At 41.2% G+C, this 26,615-nt stretch overlaps 1 protein-coding gene across 7 annotated transcripts in view; it reads left to right on the top strand.

Annotated features, from left to right (window-relative positions):
• The window catches only part of LOC105936874 (vinculin), a 40,412-nt gene extending 13,801 nt beyond the window's left edge, over positions 1 to 26,611 (top strand). Inside the window, exons 3-24 of one of the 7 annotated variants that reach the window (XM_036130328.1) lie at positions 12 to 162; positions 727 to 835; positions 2,829 to 2,951; positions 4,121 to 4,281; positions 4,485 to 4,487; positions 8,151 to 8,241; positions 8,344 to 8,491; positions 8,585 to 8,738; positions 8,911 to 9,086; positions 11,570 to 11,760; positions 12,096 to 12,122; positions 13,437 to 13,636; positions 13,856 to 13,984; positions 14,121 to 14,270; positions 14,363 to 14,471; positions 14,575 to 14,877; positions 14,958 to 15,082; positions 15,722 to 15,907; positions 18,103 to 18,279; positions 20,780 to 20,983; positions 22,153 to 22,257; positions 23,896 to 26,611. In XM_036130328.1, the coding sequence (XP_035986221.1) occupies positions 12 to 162; positions 727 to 835; positions 2,829 to 2,951; positions 4,121 to 4,281; positions 4,485 to 4,487; positions 8,151 to 8,241; positions 8,344 to 8,491; positions 8,585 to 8,738; positions 8,911 to 9,086; positions 11,570 to 11,760; positions 12,096 to 12,122; positions 13,437 to 13,636; positions 13,856 to 13,984; positions 14,121 to 14,270; positions 14,363 to 14,471; positions 14,575 to 14,877; positions 14,958 to 15,082; positions 15,722 to 15,907; positions 18,103 to 18,279; positions 20,780 to 20,983; positions 22,153 to 22,257; positions 23,896 to 24,042 (3,169 nt within the window). In that variant the 3' untranslated portion in view covers positions 24,043 to 26,611. The remainder of the gene's footprint in view (positions 1 to 11; positions 163 to 726; positions 836 to 2,828; positions 2,952 to 4,120; positions 4,282 to 4,484; positions 4,488 to 8,150; positions 8,242 to 8,343; positions 8,492 to 8,584; positions 8,739 to 8,910; positions 9,087 to 11,569; positions 11,761 to 12,095; positions 12,123 to 13,436; positions 13,637 to 13,855; positions 13,985 to 14,120; positions 14,271 to 14,362; positions 14,472 to 14,574; positions 14,878 to 14,957; positions 15,083 to 15,721; positions 15,908 to 18,102; positions 18,280 to 20,779; positions 20,984 to 22,152; positions 22,258 to 23,895) is intronic. The other 6 variants (XM_036130330.1, XM_036130329.1, XM_012877943.3 and 3 more) reach the window with 6 other exon arrangements.
• Positions 26,612 to 26,615: the final 4 nt, after the last annotated feature.

Raw genomic sequence — 26,615 nt, 5'->3', positions numbered from 1 at the left:
CATGTTTTCAGGGTGGAGAACTCATGCTCAAAGCTCGTCCAGGCGGCTCAGATGCTTAAGGCAGATCCATACTCGGTTCCTGCGAGGGATTACCTGATCGATGGATCCAGAGGGATACTGTCTGGAACGTCCGACCTGCTCCTTACCTTTGATGAAGCAGAGGTGTGTGTTTTCCTACTTACTCCAATTTGCATTAGAGTCTTGATACTCACCATCCCGTCAGAGCGTGGTTTGGTCTCTTTCAGGGAATTACAGCTTTATTTAGCAGCTGCACAGAGGAAGGAAGAACTCTTGGAGCTTTAATGGAGGCTCAAATGCAGCTAGATCTAATCACAGAGATCAAATGACCTCCCTCTATCATAACTCACAAAGTCTGTCTTCCTGTGTGTGCATGTGAAGGGGGGGGGGGGGGGGTTGCATGTGTATAATTGCATGAAGGTTCGACGGCAGCTCCACAAGTGAAATCACATTGAGCACGTGATTAAGCTCACCATGTCTCATCATCGGCCTCATTTTCAGAAGAGCGGCTTTTCTCAGTCACAAGATGAGCATCACAAGACAGCAGACGCGCGCACACACACACAAAGACACCACAGAGACAACAAGGGCCCGAAAAAAGATTACAGGACGAATATAGTTGTTCTTGCCGTGGAAGGAAGCTCTTATTTATTTATTTATTTTTTTGTTCTTTGAGATATCTCACCTGTTACTGCGTTGTGTTTTCAGGTGCGTAAGATCATCCGTGTGTGCAAAGGCATCCTCGAGTATCTGACAGTAGCTGAAGTGGTGGAGACCATGGAGGACCTCATTACTTATACAAAAAATCTTGGACCAGGTCAGTAAAAATGAAAATGCATTTAAAAAGAAACAGCTTGACTACAGAGAGAAGATCCTCTTAAAGCCAATCAATTCGAACATATTTAAACATCACCTCTAACTTTTTGTGATGTTAAACCCATAGACTTCAATGTATTTTTTTGGAAATTTATGTGACAGACCAACCCAAAGAAGTGATTATTTAAAATAGTTACAACTAAAAAAAGAGCTAAAAAAAAGAGTGGCATATATTATATTTCATTTACTTGATCCATTTCAAAGTGGAAAGGGTTTGGCTGTCTACAAACCTTACAAGACATGGCTGTCCACCTAAACTACAGCATTCAGGGAAGCAGCCAAAAGGCTCACAGGGACTCTGGAGGAGCTGCGGAGATCCACAGCTCAGGTGGAGGAATCGGTTGACTCCAGTATTAGTCGTGTGCTCCACAGATCGGGGCTTTATGGAAGAGTGGCACGTAGAAAGCCTGTCAAAGAAAGCCGTAAGAAGTCTCATTTAAATTAAACCCCAGTTTGGGGAGACAACAAACATGTCATAGAGGTCAGATGAGATCAAAATATAGCTTTTCAGTCATCATGTCAAAACCATGTGTGGCAGAAAACAAATACCATACATCACCCTGAACACAACACCCCCTGGTAAAGCATAGTAATGGCAGCGTCGTGCTCTGGGTCGGCCATCCTGCAGGGAAGCTAGTTAAGATTTAATGTAACTATGGAGTTAAATATGGGACAGTCTTAAAAGAAAGTGTCTTAGAGGAGTTAAAAACGTCAGACTGACATGAAGGTCCCAGCGGCACAACAACACTAGATACACAACCTGAGCTACAGTGGAAACATGCAGACCACAGCGTATTCTTGTATTTTAATGACCCAGACAAAGGCCAGAACTTAGTCCAGTTGAGAATCGCTTACAAGAGTGATGTTCATGGGCACTCTGCTTCCAGTTTGGCTGAGTTTGGGCCATTTTGCAAAGAACAATGTGCTAAACTATCCCCTCTATGTATGTAGAGCTCTTACAGCAAAAAAACTAAACAAAAAAAAAATAACATGCCGCTGTAACGGCAACACAGAATGGATCTAAAATGTTACTGACTTAGTGTCGCTGAATACAAATGCAAGCCTCACTTTAGATTTTTATTCATCAAAACTTTAGAAAATCATGTATCTTTAAGGTGAAACTCACAGGTATCCACTGCTTTGTGCTGGCCTTTGAATATTAAAAGTTATGGGGTTCAAATATGTTAGCAAGGCATTGTATTGGGATGAGCAATTTTTAAATTACTTTATCATTATATCTTGCATCTTAATTTTATTTAGTAGTAAATCAGAAACCTTCTAATTTTAAGCTGAAGGTCATAAAATACTGTCATAGAATCAGCTATTGTACATAATTTATGAACAGCGTTGATGTATAAATAGCCTTATTAACAATTAAAAGCTAATCTTAGTGATTTGCTAAATACCCATGTATAACACTGTTACATTAAGGTCAAAGCTAACATAACTTTAGTACACAAGTGTGAATTAAACATGTTTAAAAATGTTTTATAAGAGCATCCAAGATGAAACAATTAACCTTTACTTCTTCTCCGGGTCATGGAGCCATCTGTTAAGAAGCAAAAACCAAATTAACCACTGACTCCGCTGACATCAAGATACTGTTAGTGAGTCTTTCCACTGGCAGGAGGATCATAAACAGACCATCTATCACCAGAGGCATCGGGCTAATTGCATTTTCAGTACGCTGTGAGCTGGAGGAACCCATATGCCAGGCTTCCTCCCACACCACTGCTTCGGACATTGTTCGAGCTCAGTGGTTCATGAAGGAGCAATGTTCGAAAGTGTCGGCTAATCACTTTATCAGCCGGGTCAAATTCAAATTTAAAAAGCATTTCCTGCATCCTACCCGCAGGAGAGGTTGAGTTGTAGTAACCTCAAAGTCTCATTGTGAATCATTTTTGCCCCCCGCCTTTGTTTCTGTGTTTCACCAGGCATGACCAAGATGTCAAAGATGATTGAGGAGCGGCAGCAGGAGCTGACCCACCAGGAGCACAGACAGATGCTCGTCAGCTCCATGAACACCATCAAGGAGCTGCTGCCCGTTCTCATCTCAGGTGCAATCGGGTGAACTTGTGTGGGCAAACGACAAGACAGGTCGCTGAGCATACAGCGGTTGTTATGGTAACACTGGTAATTACAGTCATTAGGTTGTAGGGATGTGAGACTGACGATGCATCGCCCACCATCAGCTCAGCTACAGTCTGTTATACAGTATCTATCTATCTATCTATCTATCTATCTATCTATCTATCTATCTATCTATCTATCTATCTATCTATCTATCTATCTATCTATCTATCTATCTATCTATCTATCTATCTATCTATCTATCTATCTATCTCAGTTCTTACTCTAGCTGCTAAAACTTATCAAGTAATTTATACATTTTTTATTTTATACAAAGAAGTCATAAAGTTGTTCAGAAATGTCATTATCCGCTGTATCATTATTCTGAATAGTTTTACAGAGGCTTTTTGCATCATTTTTTTTAGTAATTTTGTGATCCAACAGTATGGCTTTTCAAGCTCTCACTACTAAATCTCAACCCCACATGGTTACCAACAAACACAAAGCGTGACTCTGGCTGAATATTCATCTCATCTAATCAGAACCCATGGTTTATCAAAATGTGTTGGTGTCTTTGGGCTCCCCTTTTAAGAATTGTCCACAAGTTTTGGGTAAATAATTATTATTACACTGTTTTATCTGTGTTAAATACAATTGAAAGTTGTATTTAGGATCAAGCAATTGTGACCAAGTTTTAACTATCCCATTGCGCAAAGGGAAAGCAATAATGAAGAAGTGCTATACCTAAATATTCTTAAGCTACACCTAAAATCAACAAGTTGAATGCAAATACAATTTTTTAGGGAGCATCCATAATAAAAGACACATCCAATCTAGCCTAATGCAACTCTTGTTTGTATAATTCATTGAAGATGTTGTTCCACACTAAAAAAGGACCGTTTTAAATTTCTTAATGAATATCACTGGTGACCATGAGGACTGGATGTAAACTCCGGTCCACAGTTGTAGGTTTAAATTAATTCCCAGCAGGCATCAGTTTTAGCTGAAACAACCTAAGCACCTATTTTCAACAGATGCTATCAAATGTAAGAAAGGTGTGAACTTCGTCATGCAGGGATCTAATGTAGTAGGCATGCATTCATCCTTAACATTGATCTGGCAATAACTGTGATTTGGTCACATTTTTTGTCTTCAGCCATAAAGATTTTTGTGGCAACCAAAAGCAGCCGAGGAGCCGGCATCGAGGAGGCCGAGAAGAACAGAAGGTTTACTTTTGAAAAGATGAGCGCTGAAATCAACGAGATCATCAGAGTCTTGCAGCTCACCACGTGGGACGAAGACGCCTGGGCCAACAAGGTAAAATCTGTGGGGTGCTGAAACAAAACTTTTTACGCCAAGTCGAACGTTCTCCCTCAAAGGTGCATCTCTGAAAAAATTCACTCTTTTACTTTCTGTCTCCATTTTTGTTTTTGCTTGCTAGTGTAACTCCTGGTTTTTTCCTTTTTTTCCCCTTTTCTTTCCTTCTTTACCTTCCTCCTTCATTCTTTTCCTCCCTGTAGAAGGTAAGCCTGTTTCTTTCCCCCCTCTGCGGTTTCCAGCATGCAGGCTTGTGGGTGCGTGTGAGTTTCCGTGTGTCTGATCGAGACAGAAACGCGTCCTCACGCTGACATTCTGCCTATCTGTCGCTCGCTTGCTCAAAAAAGCAAGTGCGTCCTGTGTTTGTGTCGACTTATAAGCCGAGGCGGTGATGTTGAGTGCGTAATCCCGACAGTAAACGGCTTTATGTGTGTCTGTTTGTCACTAGATGTCCATTTTCTGTAGAATGGCCATGAAACAGATGACAGACAATTGTTTTTACTTATATTTGCAGCGGCTGCTCGCTGTGTAGGATCAATAACTGTGCAGAAACGACGTTCAGAGCATCAAAGTGTTTGCAGCCACTGATAGAAAAGTGCAATCTGTTTCACTCGTGCGAGCTGTAACCCCTGCATGTCTCTCTGCACACGGCTTCCTCAGACAACAATCTGTCTGTCTGTCTGTGTATGTTTCGTGTGGGAATACAGCATATTTAGTCTCTGAGCTGTGATAAGCACTTACTGTCAGGGCGCAAGGGGAGGATACAGGCACACGATGATCGCCGTCCTCACGCCTGGTGATGAATTATAGAAATAGGCTGGGTGGTGTCCAGACACATCCATAATAGATGGTCTGTATTGAACTGCTCCACTTAAGCTTCTCATTCTCCTCCCAGCTGGAAAAGGCTTTCTTTTTTTTTTTCTTCCCCTCATAGAAAGCAGTCAAAGAGTGTTTCTTTGTATATGCGAGGTGGTTGAAGTGCATTACATTTACATTTCTTATTCATTACTTCGTTTCAATAAAAAGTTTGCTAACTGCTGTTTTATGAAGAGTAGCTGACAGCTATCAACTCAGCATCCACAATTTGCAGTAAATATTACAGAAGACATCGTTAGTAGATTTGGTTTGCTGTTTTACGTGGTATTGTGTTTTTTAGAAGTCCTTTTTTCCAATATAGGTGGTAATATTATTTCTACATAATATAATGCAAAAATATTGACTTTCAAAGGTGTTACAGGCAGCTCTTGAATGAACATCTACTTCCCCCACCCACATTAAAGCAACTAAAAGTCATATAGATTAGTCTGATGTTAGGTCTTTTGCTTTTTTACATCAAGATGCTTGTGACATTTATCAATACAGCATACAGATATATGTCTCAAAATATACGATTTTGAGACATCCTATTTGTGGGTTGAAAATCCATTCTTATCCACAGGTAAATATATTATAATTATTACCATTATTACAATTATTATTATTATCCATCCATCCATCCATTTTCTAATCCGCTTAGTCCCTCATGGGGTCGCGGGGGTGCTGGTGCCTATCTCCAGCGTTCACTGGACGCGAGGCGGGATACACCCTGGACAGGTCGCCAGTCTGTATTATTATTATTATTATTAATGATATTATTTATAGAACTAACTTTCATTTTTAACTCATTTATAAACCAAATCATGGCTGTCTGCATTTTCAAAGACAAGAAATATTTCCAACGAGGTGAATTTGTCTTTCTTTTAAGCGAGGGCAAAGTGTCATAGTCCTGTGGTTGTCTATGCTACATACAACTACAGGAAAAGTGTAACTCTAGCACTTCATCTAAGCCTCTGATAGAAGGGTTCTAATGTATATAAACACCATGATGTTAATCTTAGTGGGTTTGAAACCATATCTGTCTAAATCCTTAAACCTTGGTACAACAAACTGAGCCATGTCTGTAAGGACTCAAACACACAGTCACAGTTTTTTATTTTCTTCTTACAAGTCCAAAAATAAACAAGCCATACCATAGCTATTAGACTTATTTATACTATCCTGCATCAATGAGTTAAACTCTCACATATCTTTAAAAAAGCAGTTAAGACATTTATATGATTTTAACAACAACACAGAAAGCACTTATTAATACCAAACTCCTCGTTCACGTTATACAATAATCTGAATAATTTCTATGAACTGGCTGTCTTTCCAGTTCAATCCAACTTTATTTATAAATCACGTAACACAAACCCAGAGGCCAAAGTGTTGTACAGAGGCTATAAAAGTCCAGAGATGTAGAGTGGGGTGGGGCCATGTAAAAATATAAAAACAAAGTGGTCCTAGAATGAACAGGCAGCCAGTGAAAGGAACTCAAAATTGGTGAAATGTGCTTAAAGCCCATGTATGTTAGTATGTATGTTAGTTAAAAGACATGTAGGAGCATCTTGCGTCATCTGCAGATGTTTAAATAAAGACCCTCTGACACCAAAACAAAGTGTTTTACAGTGGGCCAGCCCTGTAGTCACGAAGGTATGGACTACGCTCTCCAAGGGCTTCTTCAAAAGCATGGGCTTCATCTAGGTTAGTTGCCGAAGCCTAAGGAAGCTGGATTTGACGATAGCCTTGATCTGGCTGTCAAATGTAAGCCTATTGTCCAGTTTAAAACCAAGATTTGTGCTTGGTTTAGCTTTAGAAACTGACCAACATTCCCTAGGTCCAAACAGAGGACTTCTGATCTGTCATCGAATGCCATCACCTCTGTTTATTCTTTAATCGATTAAAAATCAAAGCCATCCACAAAAAAAATCTCAAATCATTAAAACAATTAAGAAGGGGCTCAACAGAGTTTGTGTCACCCTGGCACGTTCTCTGGCAATTGTCTGCATAAAAGGGAAAAGAGACGCCATGCATTTGGAGAATGAATCCAAGTAGGAGCAAATAAAGAGTAAAAAAGAAGGGGGCCTAAAACTGAACCCTGAGGAACCCCATATAAAACAGAGTTCAGTCAGTCAGGCAAGGCCTGGACCACTCCAGTGCAGTTTCTCGAAAGCTGACCCACTGGTCGAAGAGGGATGAAACAATTTAATGATCTATCCTGTCAAATGCTGCTGTTAAATCCAAGAGCGCAACAATAACACAGTAACCAGAATCAGTGGTTTTAAAAACATTTTAAACGTACAGACTCTGTGCTATGCAAAGATTTGAAACCGAACTAAAAGACTTAGAGAACATTGTTCATTAAAAGAAATACCATACTACCAGACTACTGCGTATATACAATAGTCTCCATAATCTTTTATTTGAAAAGCAGTTTAGAAATTGGTCAAACTTTACAAAGAAATGTCGTATCCAAACCTGAGTGAAGTTGGCCCCCCCACCCTCTTCAAATCAGACAAAATTGGTGCCAAACGTTTGTGCTGGTTTGTGCAGCAGAAATTTTCGTTTGTGCCGCTATCATTTTAAAGATATAAACAAATGTTTTTAGAGGTCATCAAAGGTCAACTAGCCCCCCCCCCCCACCACCTTCTTCAAATCAGACGAAATTGGTGTCAATCAACTCGACTCCGTTTGTGCTGGTTTGTGCAGCAAAAAATGTCATTTGTGCTGCTTTGGTTTTGAAGATATTAATGAAAAGGTAAAGGTCAAAAGGTCAACCAGCCAGCCCCCCCCCCCCCCCTTGCTGGGACCACTCCTGAAGAGAGGCTGCTGTTCATAATGGCCAGGATGGAAGTCCTTCTTGTTGGCATCAGATCCTTAAAAAAACACAGAAAGCTCTTATGAAAGCAAACAATCTGGTTTACAATACACAATAACATAAATCAATTGTATTAAATGACTGTTGCTGCTTTTAAAAAGCTTAACATTATTGTTTCCTCTCTCTCCTTCAGGACATGGAGGCCTTGAAGAGATCTCTGGCTTTGATTGAATCCAAGATGGCGCAGGCCAAAAGCTGGCTCAAAGACCCGCAGGGACAGCCAGGTAGCACTGGTTTCAGTTTTTACACCTACAACCCTTCAGCTGAAACACATCCGCGTTATTCAACGTGTCCGCCTCTGTGCTGCGGCACGCTGTCCTTCTCAGGAGACCCCGGCGAGGTGGCGCTGCGGGTCATCTTGGACGAAGCTGGTAAGGTGGGAGAGCTGTGTGCTGGGAAGGAGAGGAAAGACATACTGGCGACCACCAAAGCTCTGGGGCAGATCACAGATCAGATTGCAGATCTGCGTGTCAGGTAGCGTGTTTGTGCGTACTTCCTCCGAGTAGCTGTTGAAGTTGTCTATTCTGATCTCATGGTCCAGTTGACCGTGTTTGTGGATTTTGACAGAGGCCAGGGACAGTCTCCGGGGTGCGTGCAGCGTGCAGGCCAGTGCTCACAGGGCTTAGAGCTGCTCTTTGGCAAAGTGGACAGCGCTGCTCGCAGACTGGAGGCTCTAATCAATGCCAAGCAGGCCATTGCCAGGAGGCTGGACGCGGCACAGGTCAGATATAAGCTAACATTTATCCTTCTGGAATCTTTCTATCCAATTTTGGGGAGAAAAACTACAATACCTTTTAATTGTTACTGTTTCCAGACTTCTTTTTATTTTCTGCGCTTGTACTATTTCCTGTATCTTACATCAGACATAGAATATAATACCCTTGCTTTTTCAGGCATGGTTGGCTGATCCTAATGGTGGTCCGGAGGGAGAGGAGAACATCCGAGCACTTCTAGCAGAGGCCAAACGCATTGCAGACCTCTGTGAAGACCCGAAGGAGAGGGACGACATCCTGCGCTCCATAAACGAGATAGCGGGACTCACCGCCCGGCTGGTGGAGCTACGCAAACAGTATGCTTTTCCTCTGACTCATTCTTCAATGACAATTTGGGACGAGTATTTAATTGTCAAGCCCTTTTCTTCCAGACCGAGACTGCGACCACAAGTCACCAACGGGTGGCCTATTTTATCCACATGGAAATTGTGTTGTTGCTTGTCAGCCACACCCATCCCTCCTACTTTCAGGTTTCCGAGTTTCAATGTGGTGAAAGGGGGTCAGGGTGTCACATGAAGGAGAACACTGGCTAGAATATAAAGGGAAATGCCACTTAATAAACAACCAACTCTAATTGACAAAAAAAAAAAACAAGTGCAAAAAATATTCACCCCCTTTAAATGTATTTTTTTTTTTTCACATTATAAGTATCAAGAGTCTCTATCGTCATTATGTAAAAGATAATATGAACATTTTTGGTGTGACACTGGCTCATAATCCACATTCAACACACACAAACACATCTAAGAGGTCGATGCAAAACATGGTCCCAGCAGAGGTCGAATGAACATTCAACTACAAATGTGTGTTGGGAATTTATGTAATAGATGGGAATTTATGTAATAGACCAACACAAACCAGTGCATGATTATAAAATGAAAAGTTTTTACAAATATTAATCTGAAAGGTGTGGTATACATTGATATTCAGCCTATCTTCATATATTACCTCTAAACAAAACCAAGTGAAGGTAACTGCCTTCAGAACTCACCTAATCAGTAAATAGTTTAGGTGTGTGTGGTTTATTCTTAGTATAGGGCTCGAGTGCTTTTTTTTTTTTTTTTTTTTTTTATTTCCACTGAAACACCTTATATGGGTTTGGGACTGGATCGTCTGACGGCCGGACACTGAAGTGTCCTGGTATTTCTTCATCGACAGACTTTAGGCTTAAAGTAAAGGAGGGGTGTTCTTCCCACTCTGCAAATCGGCCATTGTTCTTGTTTATTTGTTTCTGGCTGGTGGCGGTGAATCAACATCAAAGTCCATGTTCTGAATGATTTGCTTTACTCTTTGGAAGAAATTGGGTCTATTTTAATAAAGATTCTTAAGTTAGAACTTGGATTGATGAAGTAATTTAAATAATTTTAGATAAAAAATAAAAATAAACTTTAATGATTATATTATTCGCTAATATAACATCATAACCATGCATCACACCAACTTCAGTTGTATTGTCATCCTTCCAACGATCTTGGGACTCGGCATCTACAGTATTGTTTCAGCTGTCTTCATCAGCAGACAAAACTGATGTGGAGAAAACCACCCCAACACCCCCACCCCCTTCTAAAACAAAGAAGTTTGTCAAACAAGGTGGAGGCAGTATTAAGATGAATGAAGCTAATCAGGGATGATATAAAGATGGACTGAAATAAATACAGAAAATCCTGAAAGCAAATCTACAATTAAAGATTTAGGCTGGACATACAGCCTAAATGTATATAGCCAGGGTTACAGTGGAATGGTTTAGATTGAGTGTCTCAAAATCCAGTTCTTGAAGGCCAACGCCCAGCAAGTTTTAAAAGTGTCTCACAGCAACAAAGCTGAAATCAAATAATTAGGCCATTAGCAGTACTCTTTAGAACAGGATCAGTTGCTGAGGAAGTACCCAACCATTTGATGCAAGTAAATTGGAATAGGGATGCACATAAAATTTGCAGCACACCAGACCTCGAGGGCTGGTGTTTGAGTTCCTTGGTTTATATCAAAGCCTAATTATGTGTTACAAAGGCCCAATTAAATCGCAGATCAAAATCTAATTGAGAATCTCAAGCAAGACTCGAAAGGTGCTGTGCACAGACGGAGGTTGCCCATCCAATATGGCTAAACTTCAGCTATTTTGCAAAGATTTGCAGCTGCAATTGCCTCAATAGGGGGTTCTATGAAGTATTTACATACTTTGTGTCTGTCTGTCTGTCACATATATTGTGTAACATTCTGAAGTTTGTGGCTTCAACGGGACAAATTATGAAACTCTTTAAAGGGTATAAATACTTTTGCAAGGACCTGAAAAATTGCAGTACATTGGGATGAGGAGAGATGTACATTTAAAAAGAAAAGAAAGAGATATGGCTGTGCTTGTCTACATGGGTGAATTATCATGCTTTTTCTAATCTGGAACAGGGTGTACTGTACTCAACACATACACATCATTCATGTTTTATTCTGCTAGAACTAACAGTCCAAGGACACACAATATATACTTAATTCATTGAGTCTTTAATCTGTTAGATTAATTGTCTTTATTCAGAACAGAAATATTTTTACATCATCTGTTCTTGGAAGTGAGAAATTATTCATTCTTTATAAAACTGTTCCACTTTGTCAGATAAATAAAGGTAAAAATTTAAAATAAATGTTTCCAAAAGTGGTATTTCCCTTTTAAGATGCCTTCTAACATGTTTGTATTGGGACCGTAAACAGGTGATGGGTTTGAAGGCCGAATGCAAAAGATGGGCTTTTTTCTCCCCTCCAGTGAAGTCATTTATTTTATGTTATACAGAGGTAAAGGCGACAGCCCGGAGGCCAGAGCGCTGGCAAAGCAGATCGGAGCTGCGCTGCTAACCCTGCAGTCCAAAACCAACCGGGCCGTGGCCAACATGAGACCAGCAAAGCCTGCCGTCACACTGGAGGGCAAAATGGAGCAGGCTCTGCGCTGGGCGAACAATCCTGGGGTGGATGACAGAGGCGTAGGTATGTTCGACTGCGTCGTGGTTGAAAGGATGGATGTGATGGTGTTCTGTCTTGTTGTGTTTTTGCTTGATTTTGTGAAGACAGTGGATTTTATGCAAGAGCGGCGAACAGTTTGCATTACGTAGCGATTTGGTGATGAAAGATGTGGGATGTTCATTGTTCGTGATGTAATGTCAACAAGTGCCTGGACTCAGGAAATTGTCATTCATGCTGTGATGCAACTGATGTATGATTCACTTGATGATTTAGTAATGTTTCTTAATCCTATGCTATGATGCCATCTGTCTTGTCTTTTGATTGTTTCCTCTCTTCCCCACGCTTCCCTTTGGGAGCAGAGTGTGAGAGGCTAGAATGGAACACAGGTACCTGCTCACTGTCGGCCATCTTGGAAGATAAACTTCAGCACTATAATAGGCATGGGCCGGCACTCTCACAGTATGATAAAATGGGATAGAAAAACACAGATTTAAGCAAAAATATAGAATATATGTTTGTTAAATTTAATAGCGGTGTCAAAGTGCTGACTATTACACATTTGTGCCAAGTTTGATTATCTTTTGTGATTTATAAATCCCGACTAAGCTAATACGTTAGCTTAGTCGGCTAAGCTAATACGTTAGCTTAGTCAGGGTTTCTAGGTAGTCTGCAGTTAGCTGTTTAACAGACGTGAAGGTCATGGCTAACTGTAGTTTTAAAAAAGTCTAACCATTCAAAGCGTGATCGAAAGTTTCCAAGTCACGGCTGTCTGGAAGCTTTTAAAACTGCCATTTGTCTTAATGTGTGTGAGGGCAAAGCAGAGGAGCGTTAATTCCTTCATAATAGAAACCGGCCTAAGCCTTTACTATAGCCTACACTGTATAGTAAAGTAAAATACAGTGCTGTGCAACAGTTTTTCTTCCTCAAAAGAGATTTCTTCAATTTTTCCATTGTTTTTCAGTCTTGAGTGTTTTGGATCCTCCAACATATTTTAATATCTGACAAAGATAGCCTGATTAAATATAAAACAGAAGAGTTATTTAGTCAGAGAAAACCTATCCAGGCCATCCTGTAGGCTTGCTCTATGTGTTAACATTATTGCCGCCCTTGTTAAATCATTAATTAATTGTGATTAACTACATTATCTGGACAATCAAGTCCAATTTCTCCCTGCCCTGGTTGCTGTATGACCTGTAGATTCAACATCATTCAACATTCAATCCTTTAACAAAACCTGTCCACCAACATACAGTAAACTAAAACATCTTTCTCTGTCTCTCATGTCCCGGTCTAAAGAAATTCAACGACAGAGAGGAAACATAGTGTGGAAAGGGTTGCAAAGCCATTTTTAAGCAACTCTCTGGGACTCCAATGAACGAGGGTCATTACCCACAAATGGAGAAAACACAGAACAATAAAAATTGTCTTTTGTATTTACTCAGGTTATCAGGATTAAAAAAAATAAATCTCTAAAATGCCAAATAATTTCACAACCCTTATTGCTCTACCAGCATGTACAACAAAATACAGAATTAACTTTTCCCACTCAGAAGACGTCATGTGCAGTCAGTCAGTTCACCCAATGCTAGACACTGTTGCCTTAATATCCGCTCTTCATTGTTTCATTGCTTTTACTGAACACCAAGAAGGTATCCTTGCCTTTAGGCGTGGAGTGTAATCTCTTTCTGGTGACTCCGCAGGTCAAGCAGCAATCAGAGGGATGGTTGGGGAAGGAAAGAGGCTGGCAGGAGGCCTGTTGGGTCCGTACCGTCAGGACATGGTTGGGCGCTGCGACCGAACGGAGGCGCTGATGACAGCTTTGGCAGACTTGGCGAGCAGAGGAGAGGCCGAGGCTCCTCAGGCGCGAGCCACAGCGGCACAACTTCAGGACACCCTCAAGGTATCTCTTTACAAAAGCCGACTTTATTTAAACAAAACTATTATTGGGCCTGTTTCTCAACACGAACAAATCTAAATTGAGAAAGTGACAAAAGTGCCTTATAAACACCGCAAGCGTGTAAAAATAAGCTGTTAAGAAATTAGACGGGATGATGGTACAGAAAGCATTGGTACAGAGCTCCATCTTGTGGATAGATGCAGCACTCTCTGCTTCTACCAGGACCTGAGGCAGCACATGCAGGAGGTGATGACCCAGGAGGTCTCCGACGTTTTCAGCGACACCACCACACCCGTCAAGCTTCTGGCGGTGGCAGCAACGGCTCCTGCTGATGCGCCCAACCGGCAGGAGGTCAGTGATCATCAAAAAAAAACCATGGTCCCAAGCACTGTTCTCACTATTATAACTCCAGATGTTTTTAGTCTTATCTTTTAAAAAGGATTATTGTGACTGGATCGAAATACTTTATTTATTTTTTTCCTCAAAGGTCTTTGAAGAGCGTGCAGGAAACTTTGAAACCCATGCTGGACGACTGGGAGCGACCGCAGAGAAGGCCGCCGCTGTGGGGACGGCAAACAAGAGCACAGTAGAGGGCATCCATGCTGCCGTGAAACACGCCAGGGAGCTGACACCACAGGTGCGCGGGTTTATTTTGGTTTTGCCTGCATAATGATGCAGATCGATCGCTGTCAAACTCAACCCAAACATGTTTTGCTTGTTTATCTGCAGGTGACCTCTGCCGCTCGGATCTTGCTGAAGAACCCGGGGAACAAAGCGGCGTATGAGCACTTCGACACCATGAAGAACCAGTGGATCGACAACGTGGAGAGGCTGACCGGTGAGCCCTTCCTCGGCCCACTTTAAAATGGTGGCGATGGTTTCAGATCGAAGCAACTGCGGTTTCAGCTGATGCGCCCTTTTCTTGTCCGCCCGCGCCTTAGGTCTGGTCGATGAAGCCATAGACACCAAATCCCTGTTGGACGCTTCTGAAGAGGCCATTAAAAAAGACATTGACAAGTGCCGAGTTGCCATGGCAAATGTCCAGCCCCAGATGCTCGTTGCCGGGGCGACGAGCATAGCGAGACGAGCTAACCGGGTCTTGTTGGTAGCCAAGAGGGAAGTGGAGAACTCTGAAGATCCACGGTTCAGAGACACTGTGAAACACGCCTCCGACATCCTCTCACACACCATCTCACCCATGGTGATGGATGCCAAGGCTGTGGCCGGGAACATACAAGACAAAGGTTTGTGTGCAAAGGTGGAATAATGGGTAACCTTCATTTTCTATCTCATCTCTGTTTCTTCTTAATGATTTTGCTCACAGCTCTGCAGAAAGGCTATCTGGACTCTTGTCTAAGGATCCTGGCTGCAGTGGGAAAGGTCAGAGAAGCCTTTCAGCCTCAGGAGCCAGACTTCCCACCTCCACCTCCTGATCTGGATCAGCTCCATGTAGGCACATCTGAAAACTCACTGAACTTAAACTGCCTCGCTCTCTTCTTCCCGCTCTAGTTTTTAGTTGTTTTATTTCAGACATACTTTCTCTAGGTTGCTGCAATTATACAACAAACAACTTCTGTAGTTTTTAGAAACAAGAGTTGGGTAAACTTTGAATTTATCGTGGATTTGCTCTAATCCACACATCATAAAAATTATACTTACAGGCTCTAGTATACTGAGGATGTTGGGTTTAAAATTCCCTAACCAGTCGTATCCTTACTGACAAACTTTTTTGTAGAGCTCAACTTCTTTCTGGTGTCCTTCCTAGTGGATCTTTGACCAGCATAAAAGTAAAATACCTTTAAAACAGATATGAAATCAACGCTCATCGATCCGCTCCTCTCATTTAATTTATTTCATCTGTTTAGTCGTATTTCTTCTTCACCTATTTAAATCCGTCAAAAAGATTATTTGCTCAAAAATGACTTTCAGACAATGAAAAATGTGTGATCCTATGATTTGTTGCATTTAGGAGCATTTATCTTTCAAAAAAATTAATTTCTCATGTCATTTTCCAGGTAAAAATCAAATATATGCAATTTCTTTTCAGCTCAGAAAATATTCTAAAAGTAACTTGTCCTTGTTTTCCAGGTTAGTGACGAACAGGCACCGCCTAAACCCCCGCTGCCGGAGGGAGAGGTGCCTCCCCCTCGGCCTCCTCCCCCAGAGGAGAAGGACGAGGAGTTTCCGGAGCAGAAGGCCGGCGAGGTGCTCAGCGAGCCCATGATGGTGGCGGCCAGGCAGCTCCACGACGAGGCGCGCAAATGGTCAAGCAAAGTCAGTTAAAACAAAAAACACTCGTTAATACCTCTTTGCAGAAATATCTGTGGTGAATGTCTGTTTTTGTGCAAATATTTGAAGCTACAGTGCTTTGGAAAAGTATTCAGCCCCTTGGCGTTTTATATTCTAATGCGTAATTTCAATGGTTCTTTATCTTATTTTATGTGATGGGTCTGCACAAAATGATAGAAGTTGGAGAAGTGAAATGAGAAAAAAATATGAAAAAAAAACAACTGAAAATTGACACGTGCACATGTATCCAACCCCTTTGCTATGAGACCTCTAAAAAGTTCTGCTGCAACCAGTTACCTTCAAAAGTCACATAACTACTGAAATGTAGTCCGCCTGTGTGCAGTTTAAGTGTCACATGATCTGCCAGTATAAACACAACGTTTTCTGAAAGGCCCCAGAGGCTGCGGCACCACAGAGCAAGAGGCACCACACCATGAAGACCAGGCAGCTCTCCAAACAAGTCAGGGACAAAGTTGTTGAGAAGTACAAATCAAGACAGTGAAACATGGTGGCAGCATCATGCTGTGTTGCTGTTTTTCAACAGCAGCGACTAGGAAACCGGTCTGAGTCGAGGGAGAGTTGGATGGTGCTCAATACAGGAATATTCTTGAGCAAAACGTCTCAGTCTACCTGTTATTTGAGACTGGGACAGAGGTTCATCTTCCAGTAGGACACTGATCCGAAGCGTACTGCTGAAGCAACACTAGAGGGATTTAAGGGGAAACATTCAAATGTGTTTAAAATGGCCTAGTCAAAGCCTAGACCTTAGTCCAGTCAGGAATATGTGGTTAGACTTGATGATCACTGTTCACACGCAAAAATGATACAAGATGAAGGAGCAGGAGCAGTTTTGCCTCAAGGAATGGGGAAAAATATCCCAGCGGCAAGATGTGGCGAGCTCATAGAGACTGAACCAAAACCACTGCTTTAGTTTTCTGCAATAAGTGGCTCTACAAAATAGTGACTTTAGGCAGGTGAACAGTTTTTTCTTCCTCTTTTTTTTTTTTTTTTTGTTTGCTTCACAATAAACACAATAACACATCTTCAAATCTGTAGGCAAGTCCTGTAAATAAAATGTACCAAACTCTTAAACAATCCAATTTAATTCCAGGGTGTGAAGCAACAAAACATAAAAAAAAAAAAACTGCCAAGGGGAGATGAAAACTTTTGTAAGGCACTGTAGAGTTGCAGAACATTACTATTTCTCTCCATTGGCAACAATATACTGTTCCTGTGATTTCCTGATAGTTTGAGAAAAAAAAAACATTTTTCTTTTAATCCTAAAAGCTGGACATCGGTAGCTTGATTTCACTTTCAGAGGAAAACTGGAAACGATCATCATAACACGTGCATTAAATACGCAGAGGAGCCCATATGTGTACGTCAAGGTGTTTAATGTGCAGGACCTGATATTTAATTTAATTTATTTGGCGATAGCACAATGGAGCACAACATCAGTACTTCATGACAGTCAGGTATCATCACTCAGGGTAAAAACACAAGGAAGCCAAGAGCTTATTTATTTGCTGATTATCAAGGATCGATGCCCTCTCACCATCTCTCTGTCTCACAATCTTTCTTCCTTTCAGTTGATCTGAAGCAGGTTTTTTTTAATCAGTTTTTATTTTTTCCATCTCCTGCGTTTATTCTACATTTGTCTGACAACAGGCACATAAAGTGATCTCTCATTAAGGTGCTCTGTCATGCTCAGTCTCCCACTGCGCCGCTCTTAAACTCACCAATGAGACGCCGGAGGCTGGTTTTGGGTGCGGTGTTGCATTGTACGTCGTGAACTGTCAGCTCTGCCGTCGCCTCAGGCGCGTCATGCACTTGCAGCCCTCCTTGCAAGACCTCTCCTGTTCTCTTTTTTTTCTCCTCCTCCATCGAAGCCGTTTGTGTCCTTGCATGCAGTGCCGCCACCCTATCCCTGTTCTTTCGCCATGCTTCGTTTTTAAATCTCCTGTCCTCTGTTCTTTCATTCAGTGCTGCTCATACTGTACTAAATGCCTCCTTTTCCCATGCTCCCTCTCCACCTGCTTTCCCTTGCGTCCCCCAACCCTTCCTCCTCCTTTTTTTCCCCCCTTCCCCTTCTGTTCTCTTTCCCTCCCTGTTCCTATCAATCCTCCAACCACCACAAAAATCCCCCCCCCCCCGCCCGTTTTGTCCCCCGCCTGGCCCAGCCTGAGGAGGAGGAGGCAGTAGAGGAGAGGGAGGTAGATGATGAAGATGAGTTTACTGATGGTGAGGATGACTATGAGCCAGAGCTGCTGATGATGCCATCCAACCAGCCTGTCAATCAGCCCATTCTGGCGGCTGCCCAGTCTCTCCACCAGGAGGCTCGCAAGTGGTCCAGCAAGGTCTGCGCACGTACATGCACTCCAGCGTACACACAGTTTCCAGGGTTTGACGCCGCCGGGAGAATCTAACAGTCCTGTTTGAGCCCATTCAGACACGTGCACACACACGCACAGACACAAATGTAAAGACAAAGCCCTGCAAAAGTATCCAAGCCTCTTTAAAATGTTGTGTGTGTTTTTTAAGCCAACACTTCACACATGGAACTTAATAGCTCGTGATTTTGAAGTGGAAGGAAAATGATGCGTGGTTTCCTGTTTTTTCTTTGTCAACAAAACGGTGTGACATGCATTTGTATTCAGTCCGCTTGAGTTGTGTTGTAATTAAAGGAGAGACATATTGTGCAAAATCCAAATTTTCTAGCTCTCTGGCATTTAGTTTTGTACTTGGAGTCTCTAGCAGTGCACAAACGTTGAGTGTAGTCCGCCCAGGTGCCGCATAGATATCTTTATATTCTTTTTGGGTCATAAGTTTCAAAGTGTTCAATCTTCTCTGTTTTCTGATACGTTTTTGAACAATTACACCACAGCACTAAACAAGGTCATTCCAAAAAAAGGTAAAAAACAAAGCAACTGGACTTGTTTTCCGTAGTTGAAGACGTTTTGCTTCCTCTCCAGGAAGCTTTCTCAATTCAAAAAGTGAACTTTTTGAATTTTCTCAATTCAAAAAGTGAATTCAAAAAGTGAACTTTTTGAATTGAGAAAGCTTCCTGGAGAGGAAGCAAAACGTCTTCAACTACGGAAAACAAGTCCAGTTGCTTTGTTTTTTACCTTTTTTTGGAATGACCATGACCTGGATGACTGAGAATCTTCACCAGCATAAACAAGGTCATGGACTTACAGCCGACCAATTTCACGAGTCCACCATTTTCATTTCTCACTGTGATGATGAAGTCCAAGCTGAAGGATGCCGAAGCAACAAGTGGATAAATACATTGATTGTTCATTACACCGTCCCCCAGCATACTACAAAAATGGCCAATCGGGGTGGAGTTGAACACTCTACGACCTGGAGGGGGGGCGGAGTGTGAATTGCCTCTTTTAAATGTAAAGACACGGCACTAAAACAAGTTGCTCGCAAGGCTTATACTTGACTTATACGGACTTAAGGGTATGTCTCTACCACCTCTGAATATATAGAGAAAGTTTGAGACTGGCTGGAGTGTGCCTATAAAATTAATTTTCAAGTCTTCCAACCGATTCTCAAGTCAATTCAGACTTCAACTCTGAGGTTGCAACGCATGGATATGCATCTTTGGCCGTATGTTTAGGCCCCGCTCGTCTCTTACAGCCCCTCACAGGTTTTCTTTCTGGATTGCCCTGTTTTTGTCTTCCATACATAGTCACATCAACTCTGATCGGCTTCCCTGTTTCTGCTGAAGAAAAGTATCCGCACAGCATGATGCTACCACTGCCATGTTATAAAACACAAATGGGTTTTTTTTACACATTGGCTAAAAAGTTTTTTTTTTTCTTTCAACTGGCCAGGGCATCTTTTTTCCACTTTTCTTCCTGTAATGGGCCTACATGAGATGTAAAATCTTAACCCTTAACTTCATTTACAAATGAATTATTTCCGAGGAGATTTGGTTGCACTTTGTTTTTATTAGGAAGTATCAGACGAAAGTGGGGCATAAATGGACACCCCACTTTTTGATTTGGGAAACCATGTATCATTTTCTTTTACTTCAATAGTATGCACTACTTTGTATTGGTCTATTACTAAAAATCTCCCAAAAAACAATCTGGATTTGTGGTTGTAACGTGATAAAATGTGCCAATCTTCCAGAGGTATGAATACCGTTGCAAGGCACAGCACACCTGAGCATGCAGACCACAGCCATGCAGGATGAGAAACACTCTCTGGAGTTTTAGCTGACTGCGGCTTTACGAACGATCAGCTGTGCACCCATGGACACTTTCCACCAGCTGCAGCTGCTGTTCCACTGCTGCCGCATTTCTACTCATTAATGGCTGACACACACTTATGCTGATGCCATGCTAAAGTCGCACAGTGGGTCCAGGACTTGCCCCTCCTACATGTTCATAATCAAAACGGTTCGGTCTCACTCCTATTGTTATTGCCAGCCTGTAAGGCCAAGGATGACAGTTTCCTAAAGACTCCAGGGTGATGAAGCTTTGACATCTTACCGCCGGCTTACTAAGTACGATAACCGGCTTCAGCTTCTTGTAGTTTTCAGGTGTGCACTAATCATCTCAGCACCATGGCATCACCTCGTAGGAACTAACCCCGGTGTATCTTCGTTGCAGAGCACTGAAAAACGGTGATAACACGCTGGGACACTGCATGCACTGGGCTGTGGAACATGCTTTGACGCTTGTCTTGGTCATTTCACTCATTGCCTCAAAGCACTATTTTGTTGTTCCACATTTTGATTATCGGACCAATTCGTAAAAGGCTAGACTCTGTGGAATGGCTTTATACAACGCCTTACTCTTCTGACCGCAGCCTTGGCTTCCCGTTCTCTCCCTTTCCGCTCAGGGTAACGACATTATAGCAGCAGCCAAGCGAATGGCTCTGCTGATGGCGGAAATGTCTCGGCTGGTGCGCGGCGGGAGCGGAAACAAGCGAGCGCTGATTCAGTGCGCTAAAGACATCGCCAAGGCCTCGGACGAGGTGACAAGACTGGCTAAAGAAGTGGCCAAGCAGTGCACTGACCGACGCATCAGGACCAACCTGCTGCAGGTATGGACGTGCAGTCCAGCTCAAAGTTATCCACTCCCGTGACAGATTTGATTTAGGTTCAAAGCAATCTTTCAGTTTCTTCTGCCTGGAGGGGAATATTGACGTTTTGGAGAGTCCTGATTTGATGTTACTAGAAAGTCTGTCGGATGAGCTAACGATTAGGGTGATGGCATGAAGGCCTTCCACCGTCAAACACTCTGATAGAACGATAAATCAGCAAAATACCAGCAGAGACACGCTAAAAGCTGCTCAGGTGTTTGCTTGTCGTAATCCCAATAAAGATTTTTCCTTTAGTTGTTGAGAATAGTATAAATAGTTTTCAAAATGTCAATTTGAACTTACATGTAAATAAAACACACACACACACACACACACACACATATATAGATATACATATACATTGTTTTAACTCTTTTTAGAGATACCTGTCCTATCAGAGAGAAGTTCTTGGTTTTATAAATAATTTTAAATCCTAGTACCACTGCCAGGGTTTATAAAATATTTTAAGCTTAACTCTGCTGTATGTTTTATTTCCCTTTTATTAAGTAGTTGATTCATTTTCCTGTGTATGCAACTTCTTGATATTTTGCCATTAATTACATTTGTTTTTATCTCCTGTTGTCCTTGAATTCGGGCATAAATGTGCAAAGTTAACATTATTTTACAAATATATTGATTATTTCTATTATTACAAAATAGGAAATTATTATTTATACATTTTTAAACATCTGCTTTTTATATATTATTTTAGTAATTAAAAAATAATAATTTGCTACTTTTTGCTTTTCAGGTACATTCTCCTTAAAAAAACGTAACTAAGCAACTGTTTTGTATGCAGTTCAAGGTTTCTTACTTTTTTTTTAAATATTTTATTATTTGATCAAAAGAGCATAATGTCACAAGATGGATTCTGGCATATTTTAAAAAATGAACTGAATATAAATGAAGTATCTGAAATCCTTAGTTTTGTGGAGGGTTTTGTGAATGAAGCCTGCAGATGAGAGAAACTTGTCAAAAGGGTGAGAGGCAAGTTTAAAACAGAAAGGAACTACTTTCATGTAGAAACTGGTTTGGTAAATGGACGTGCAAGACATGCAGCACAGGACTCCTAGATTAACTTTAAACTGAATGTTGCATGGCTGCAGTTTTAATTCTGTCTCCTTTTGCAGGTTTGTGAACGAATCCCCACCATCAGCACTCAGCTGAAGATCCTTTCTACTGTCAAAGCTACCATGCTGGGACGCACCAACATTAGTGAAGAGGAGTCTGAGCAGGTAACGCAGAATAACACAATTTTTAAAAATAAATAAATAAATAAAATTAAATGCCAGAGGCCTGTTTCACAAAAAAAACGAATTTGGAGATCCAGGATAAGCGCTGAAGCCAGGCTTGACATAGCGGGATCAGAGCATGCTGGCTTTATCCATTTCACAAATCCCAATCCAGTCTCAGGAAGCGCGACTATATCAAACCAGATGTAAGTAAACCAGCTAAATGCGCATCCCCAGCTGTCTACAAAAGACCATGAGGTCAATCACAGATTCAGTGATGCCACAATGGATGAGTTGCTTGCGCCGATCTTCAAACCAAACAAGCAACATCTTTTGATGGAGCCTTATGAGGAACTGAAGTGCATCAGAAACCGTGCCGCTATGATTAAGGAAAACACATTTATTTGAAGCTACTTAAATGGCAAAAAAAAAGTTAAACCATTTTCTCTGATCTGTCCAATTCTGACTCTAGAGGGCGCTGTTTCACTGACCCTTTCATAACTCCTGAAGCAGTAGAGTACTGTAGTGGAGAGGGATTCAATTTTTTCAGCAGACAGCCTTTGCAAAACAAATTTCACCTCATATCAGATTTTAATAGTCATTAATAATTATAAAACATAGTTTGTGTTTAAAACACTAAGCCTAGACAATTGAAAGAAGTTAATGTAGGACACCTGATATGCATTGAAATTATGATAAAACACATACCAAATAACATTCTCTACATTAAAAGTTGTTAAGAGACTGCTCCTTATGGTTTGTACAGTTAATTTACCTTTTGGGCCTGTGAGATTGTGTATTTTGTGCACTTGAGGGCAAATATGTTTTTTCTGGAGGAGTCAGCAAAACAGCGCACCCTAGAGTCGCAGAATTTCATGGAAAGTGGTGTAATCCTGTCGTTACAACCTTTGCTTCTATATTGGCCATTTCTCTAATCCCCTCAACACATGCAATAGTCTATTAAAGGCCTTTCTGTCAAACTTAGAACAAAACACAGTTGAACAGTAACAATGTCCACATGTATAATAATAAAGTTAATAAAAATATAGGCTACCGTCATAATTTTAAAATAATAATAGTACTTGACTGAATACCAGTGTGTATCAGTGATATCTTTATGCAGGCAATAAAATACCAAAACACACAGATAAAGGAAGCAGAATCACTGCCAAAATACATTGGTTTCTGACCAGTGTGACCGCTGAAAGGGGAGAGACATGCAGCAAAGGACTGCGGGTCGGATTCGAACCTGGGTCGTCCGTGTCGAGGACTAAAGGCCTCCAAACATGGGTCATGCTACCTACTACGCCACGAGCACGCCCGGAAGTATCTTTTAATAATCCTACAATCATAAAATCAAAACAAATTCAGGCGGGCAATATATTAGTTTTGTCACAAAGAAGAAAAAATTTTGCTTTTGAAAAAACGTCTAAATCAGATTGAGCACATTATCTTAAAAATCTGCAACATCTGTGCTGTTATTAAATAAAACAAGAGCTCCCCTCTCTGATAATTTGACCGATCATTAATTTGTGGTTTCTACATGTGGATGGAGTAAAGTAAAACTTCTAATGCTTCAGCATCTCTAAGCCAATCCCTGCTGTTGTCACATCACGATCCTCCGTTTGCCTCCCTGTCCAGGCCACAGAGATGTTGGTCCACAACGCCCAGAACTTGATGCAGTCCGTAAAGGAGACGGTGAGGGAAGCAGAGGCCGCCTCCATCAAGATCCGCACAGATGCAGGGTTCACCCTCCGCTGGGTGCGCAAGACCCCCTGGTACCAATGAACTGACTCAGCCGCTCTCACCGAGTAAAAGTCGCGCTCTCATTTTGAGCGGGCGCATCCAGAGGAGACCGCGGGATTTTTAAGGTCATTCTCCGCTGTAGCTTTAGGTGGGAATCTCTGATTTTGTTGCCATGCAGGTTTCATTTATGGGTGTGAACTTAGCTTGGCTGTCTTTTATCCGCAGCTGTGGAAACACACACAAGCTTATCAGGAGACTTTTTTAATATATATTTTTGGTATTTTGGGTTATGAGACTTTTATCTAAATCCTAGGTATATATTTTTTTGCATGAGTCATTTTCTATTTTCTAAAAAAAAAAAACTGACATGGAGACACTTAACATTTAGAGGATGTGTGAAATTTGCAGCTTTTTCTTTCAGTCACGGTTCGGTAATGTATGTTGTGTATATAAACAATAATTATCTGTTAGCTTTATTCACCAGGTTTGACACTAAAGTGTAGAGTCCTGAGGGAGCGCCATGTTTACTTTCAGTCATCTGAAAAGCTAGGAAATCGACAGAGGTGCATCATCGCTGTTGCCGCTGATGGTGTTTATTCTTTAGCTGAAAGATCGTGTGGATTTAAAAACGAAAGTTAGCAATAGCTGAAAAGATGACAGTGTTGATCTGTGTGACGGTGAAGTTTAGCCGATCGTGTGTTTACTTTTATCGAACTTCTGCGTCTGATGAAGCCAAAGGATTTGTTTAACATTGCTCTCAAGCCTCATTGAGTTCTTTGAACGCTCAAAATCCAGGTTTTTACTAAAATAATGCAGATCAGCCTCAGTAGAGATGCTGTAGTAATTGTTGATGTCTGTTACTTTCTATCAAAAAAAGAAAAAGAAGAGGTTTTTGAATGTTTTCTCTGCTTGGCTATTTTTTTTTTTTTTTTTTTATCTAATAGCAGTTTTTTTTTGTGGCTGCACTCTGTAACAGTTGAGCTGTTTGGGATTTACAGTTTTCCACCAAACTTTAAGTTTTATACCGTCCTCCTCAGCCGTCCCAGTTCGCATTCTCTGATGCGACTTTTCTTTTCCTTTTTTTAGACGACCCAGGTGGTTTGAGAATTAGTTAGTGATAACCAGAGCAACAAATTATATTTTTGAAGATTTAAACATAAACTTAACGATTGTTATCGGTGTTAGTTTTGAGTTAAAAGGAGTTGAAAAAACAACCGAGGTCACACACAGATCCAGTCAGCGGTTTACTTGCATTCATCATCATGAATGTCATTCATAGGCTTTACATCAGGGGGGGTCCAAGGTGCTACCCGGGGACCATTTGTGGCCCCTGGACTGATTTAGTGTGACTCCCAACTGCAGTTCAAGAATCACATATGTCTGATGACTTTTACTCAAAAACAGACTTTGGTGTGCAAAAATCTGCTTTTTTAAATGCATTTATTAAAATTGGCTAAGTATACCGAGTGTGTATAAGAAAAAGGCCTAAATCCTGTTTTCATCGCTGAGAATAGACACATTTATTTTTCTTCCAGTTTTCAATCGGGCCTGAAAGAATTTGCAAACTGGATGAACATATTTTAAATGTGTTAATACTTTTTTTTTTTTTGTTATTTGGGATCTACAAAGATTTACACATGCCTTTCCTTCAGAAAATCTGGCACATTTTATTAAAATATTCCATGATCAAATTTTGTAGATATATAATGTAAAACTTTTGCCCCTTTAAGTACTTTAACTTGACAGTTCTGGCCCATGTGATGCAAAGTTTGGATACCCCGGCTTTAGATGATTTATATGAGCCGTCTTTTTTTTTTTTAAAGAAAAGAAAAACTTTAATGTTTTTTAAATGAGACACAAGTTTGTGTGTACATTGCATCTCTTTCTTTGATTTAAAAGCCTCAACTTGACGTCTCCAAACCTTCTTCTTGCGTCACCACAGCTTCGTCTTGTCTGATCACTCATTTCTCTGCTCAGAAGGCGTCTGGCTTGAAGGTGTTTTTGGAGCCAGTGCTTAATTCTTGGCCAGCATCCTCCCGGCCTGCGTGGATGTAAACAAACACCGGTGTTCCAGCTGTTTTTTTCCTGGCACATTAGGGTTTGTTGGTTGTTTTTGAACATCCCTGGGTGGCATTTTGGGTCAGATCTTTGAACACTGGACACATCTAAATGTTCCCAACAGGGCAAAAAAAATTAATGGCATTCATGCTCGCGATGAGTGTATGGAAATTTCCAACCAGAACTGTAATGATAAGTACAGCAGTAAATGCATATTTTCATTCCTTTAACAGATTTTTATTTTATTTTACAGTGTAAATGTATATGTTGCATTGACTGGTGTGTGATCTCATTTTATCAGTATTAGCGAGCGGTCCCTGGAACGATGAGGGATGACGTTCTGAATCGCAGCGCAGACTGTTACCCGTTTTCTTCCTCTGTTTTTCGGGGCGTACTGAACACGCAGTGGTAACAGGCCCCTCTCTGAGAGCCGCAGGGTGTGGAGCTGTGCGTTATGGTTGTTAATCCACACACTGAATGTATGCTGATAGCCTCTAGCCCTGCCAACATCTGCTGTGCCTTGACAGAATAAAGACTATAATGAAAAACAAAATGAG

Source organism: Fundulus heteroclitus, unplaced genomic scaffold, assembly GCF_011125445.2.
Source record: "Fundulus heteroclitus isolate FHET01 unplaced genomic scaffold, MU-UCD_Fhet_4.1 scaffold_338, whole genome shotgun sequence".
Lineage (NCBI taxonomy): Eukaryota > Metazoa > Chordata > Actinopteri > Cyprinodontiformes > Fundulidae > Fundulus > Fundulus heteroclitus.
Note: the sequence above shows the minus strand (reverse complement) of the source record. Positions and strands in the feature narration are given on the sequence as shown.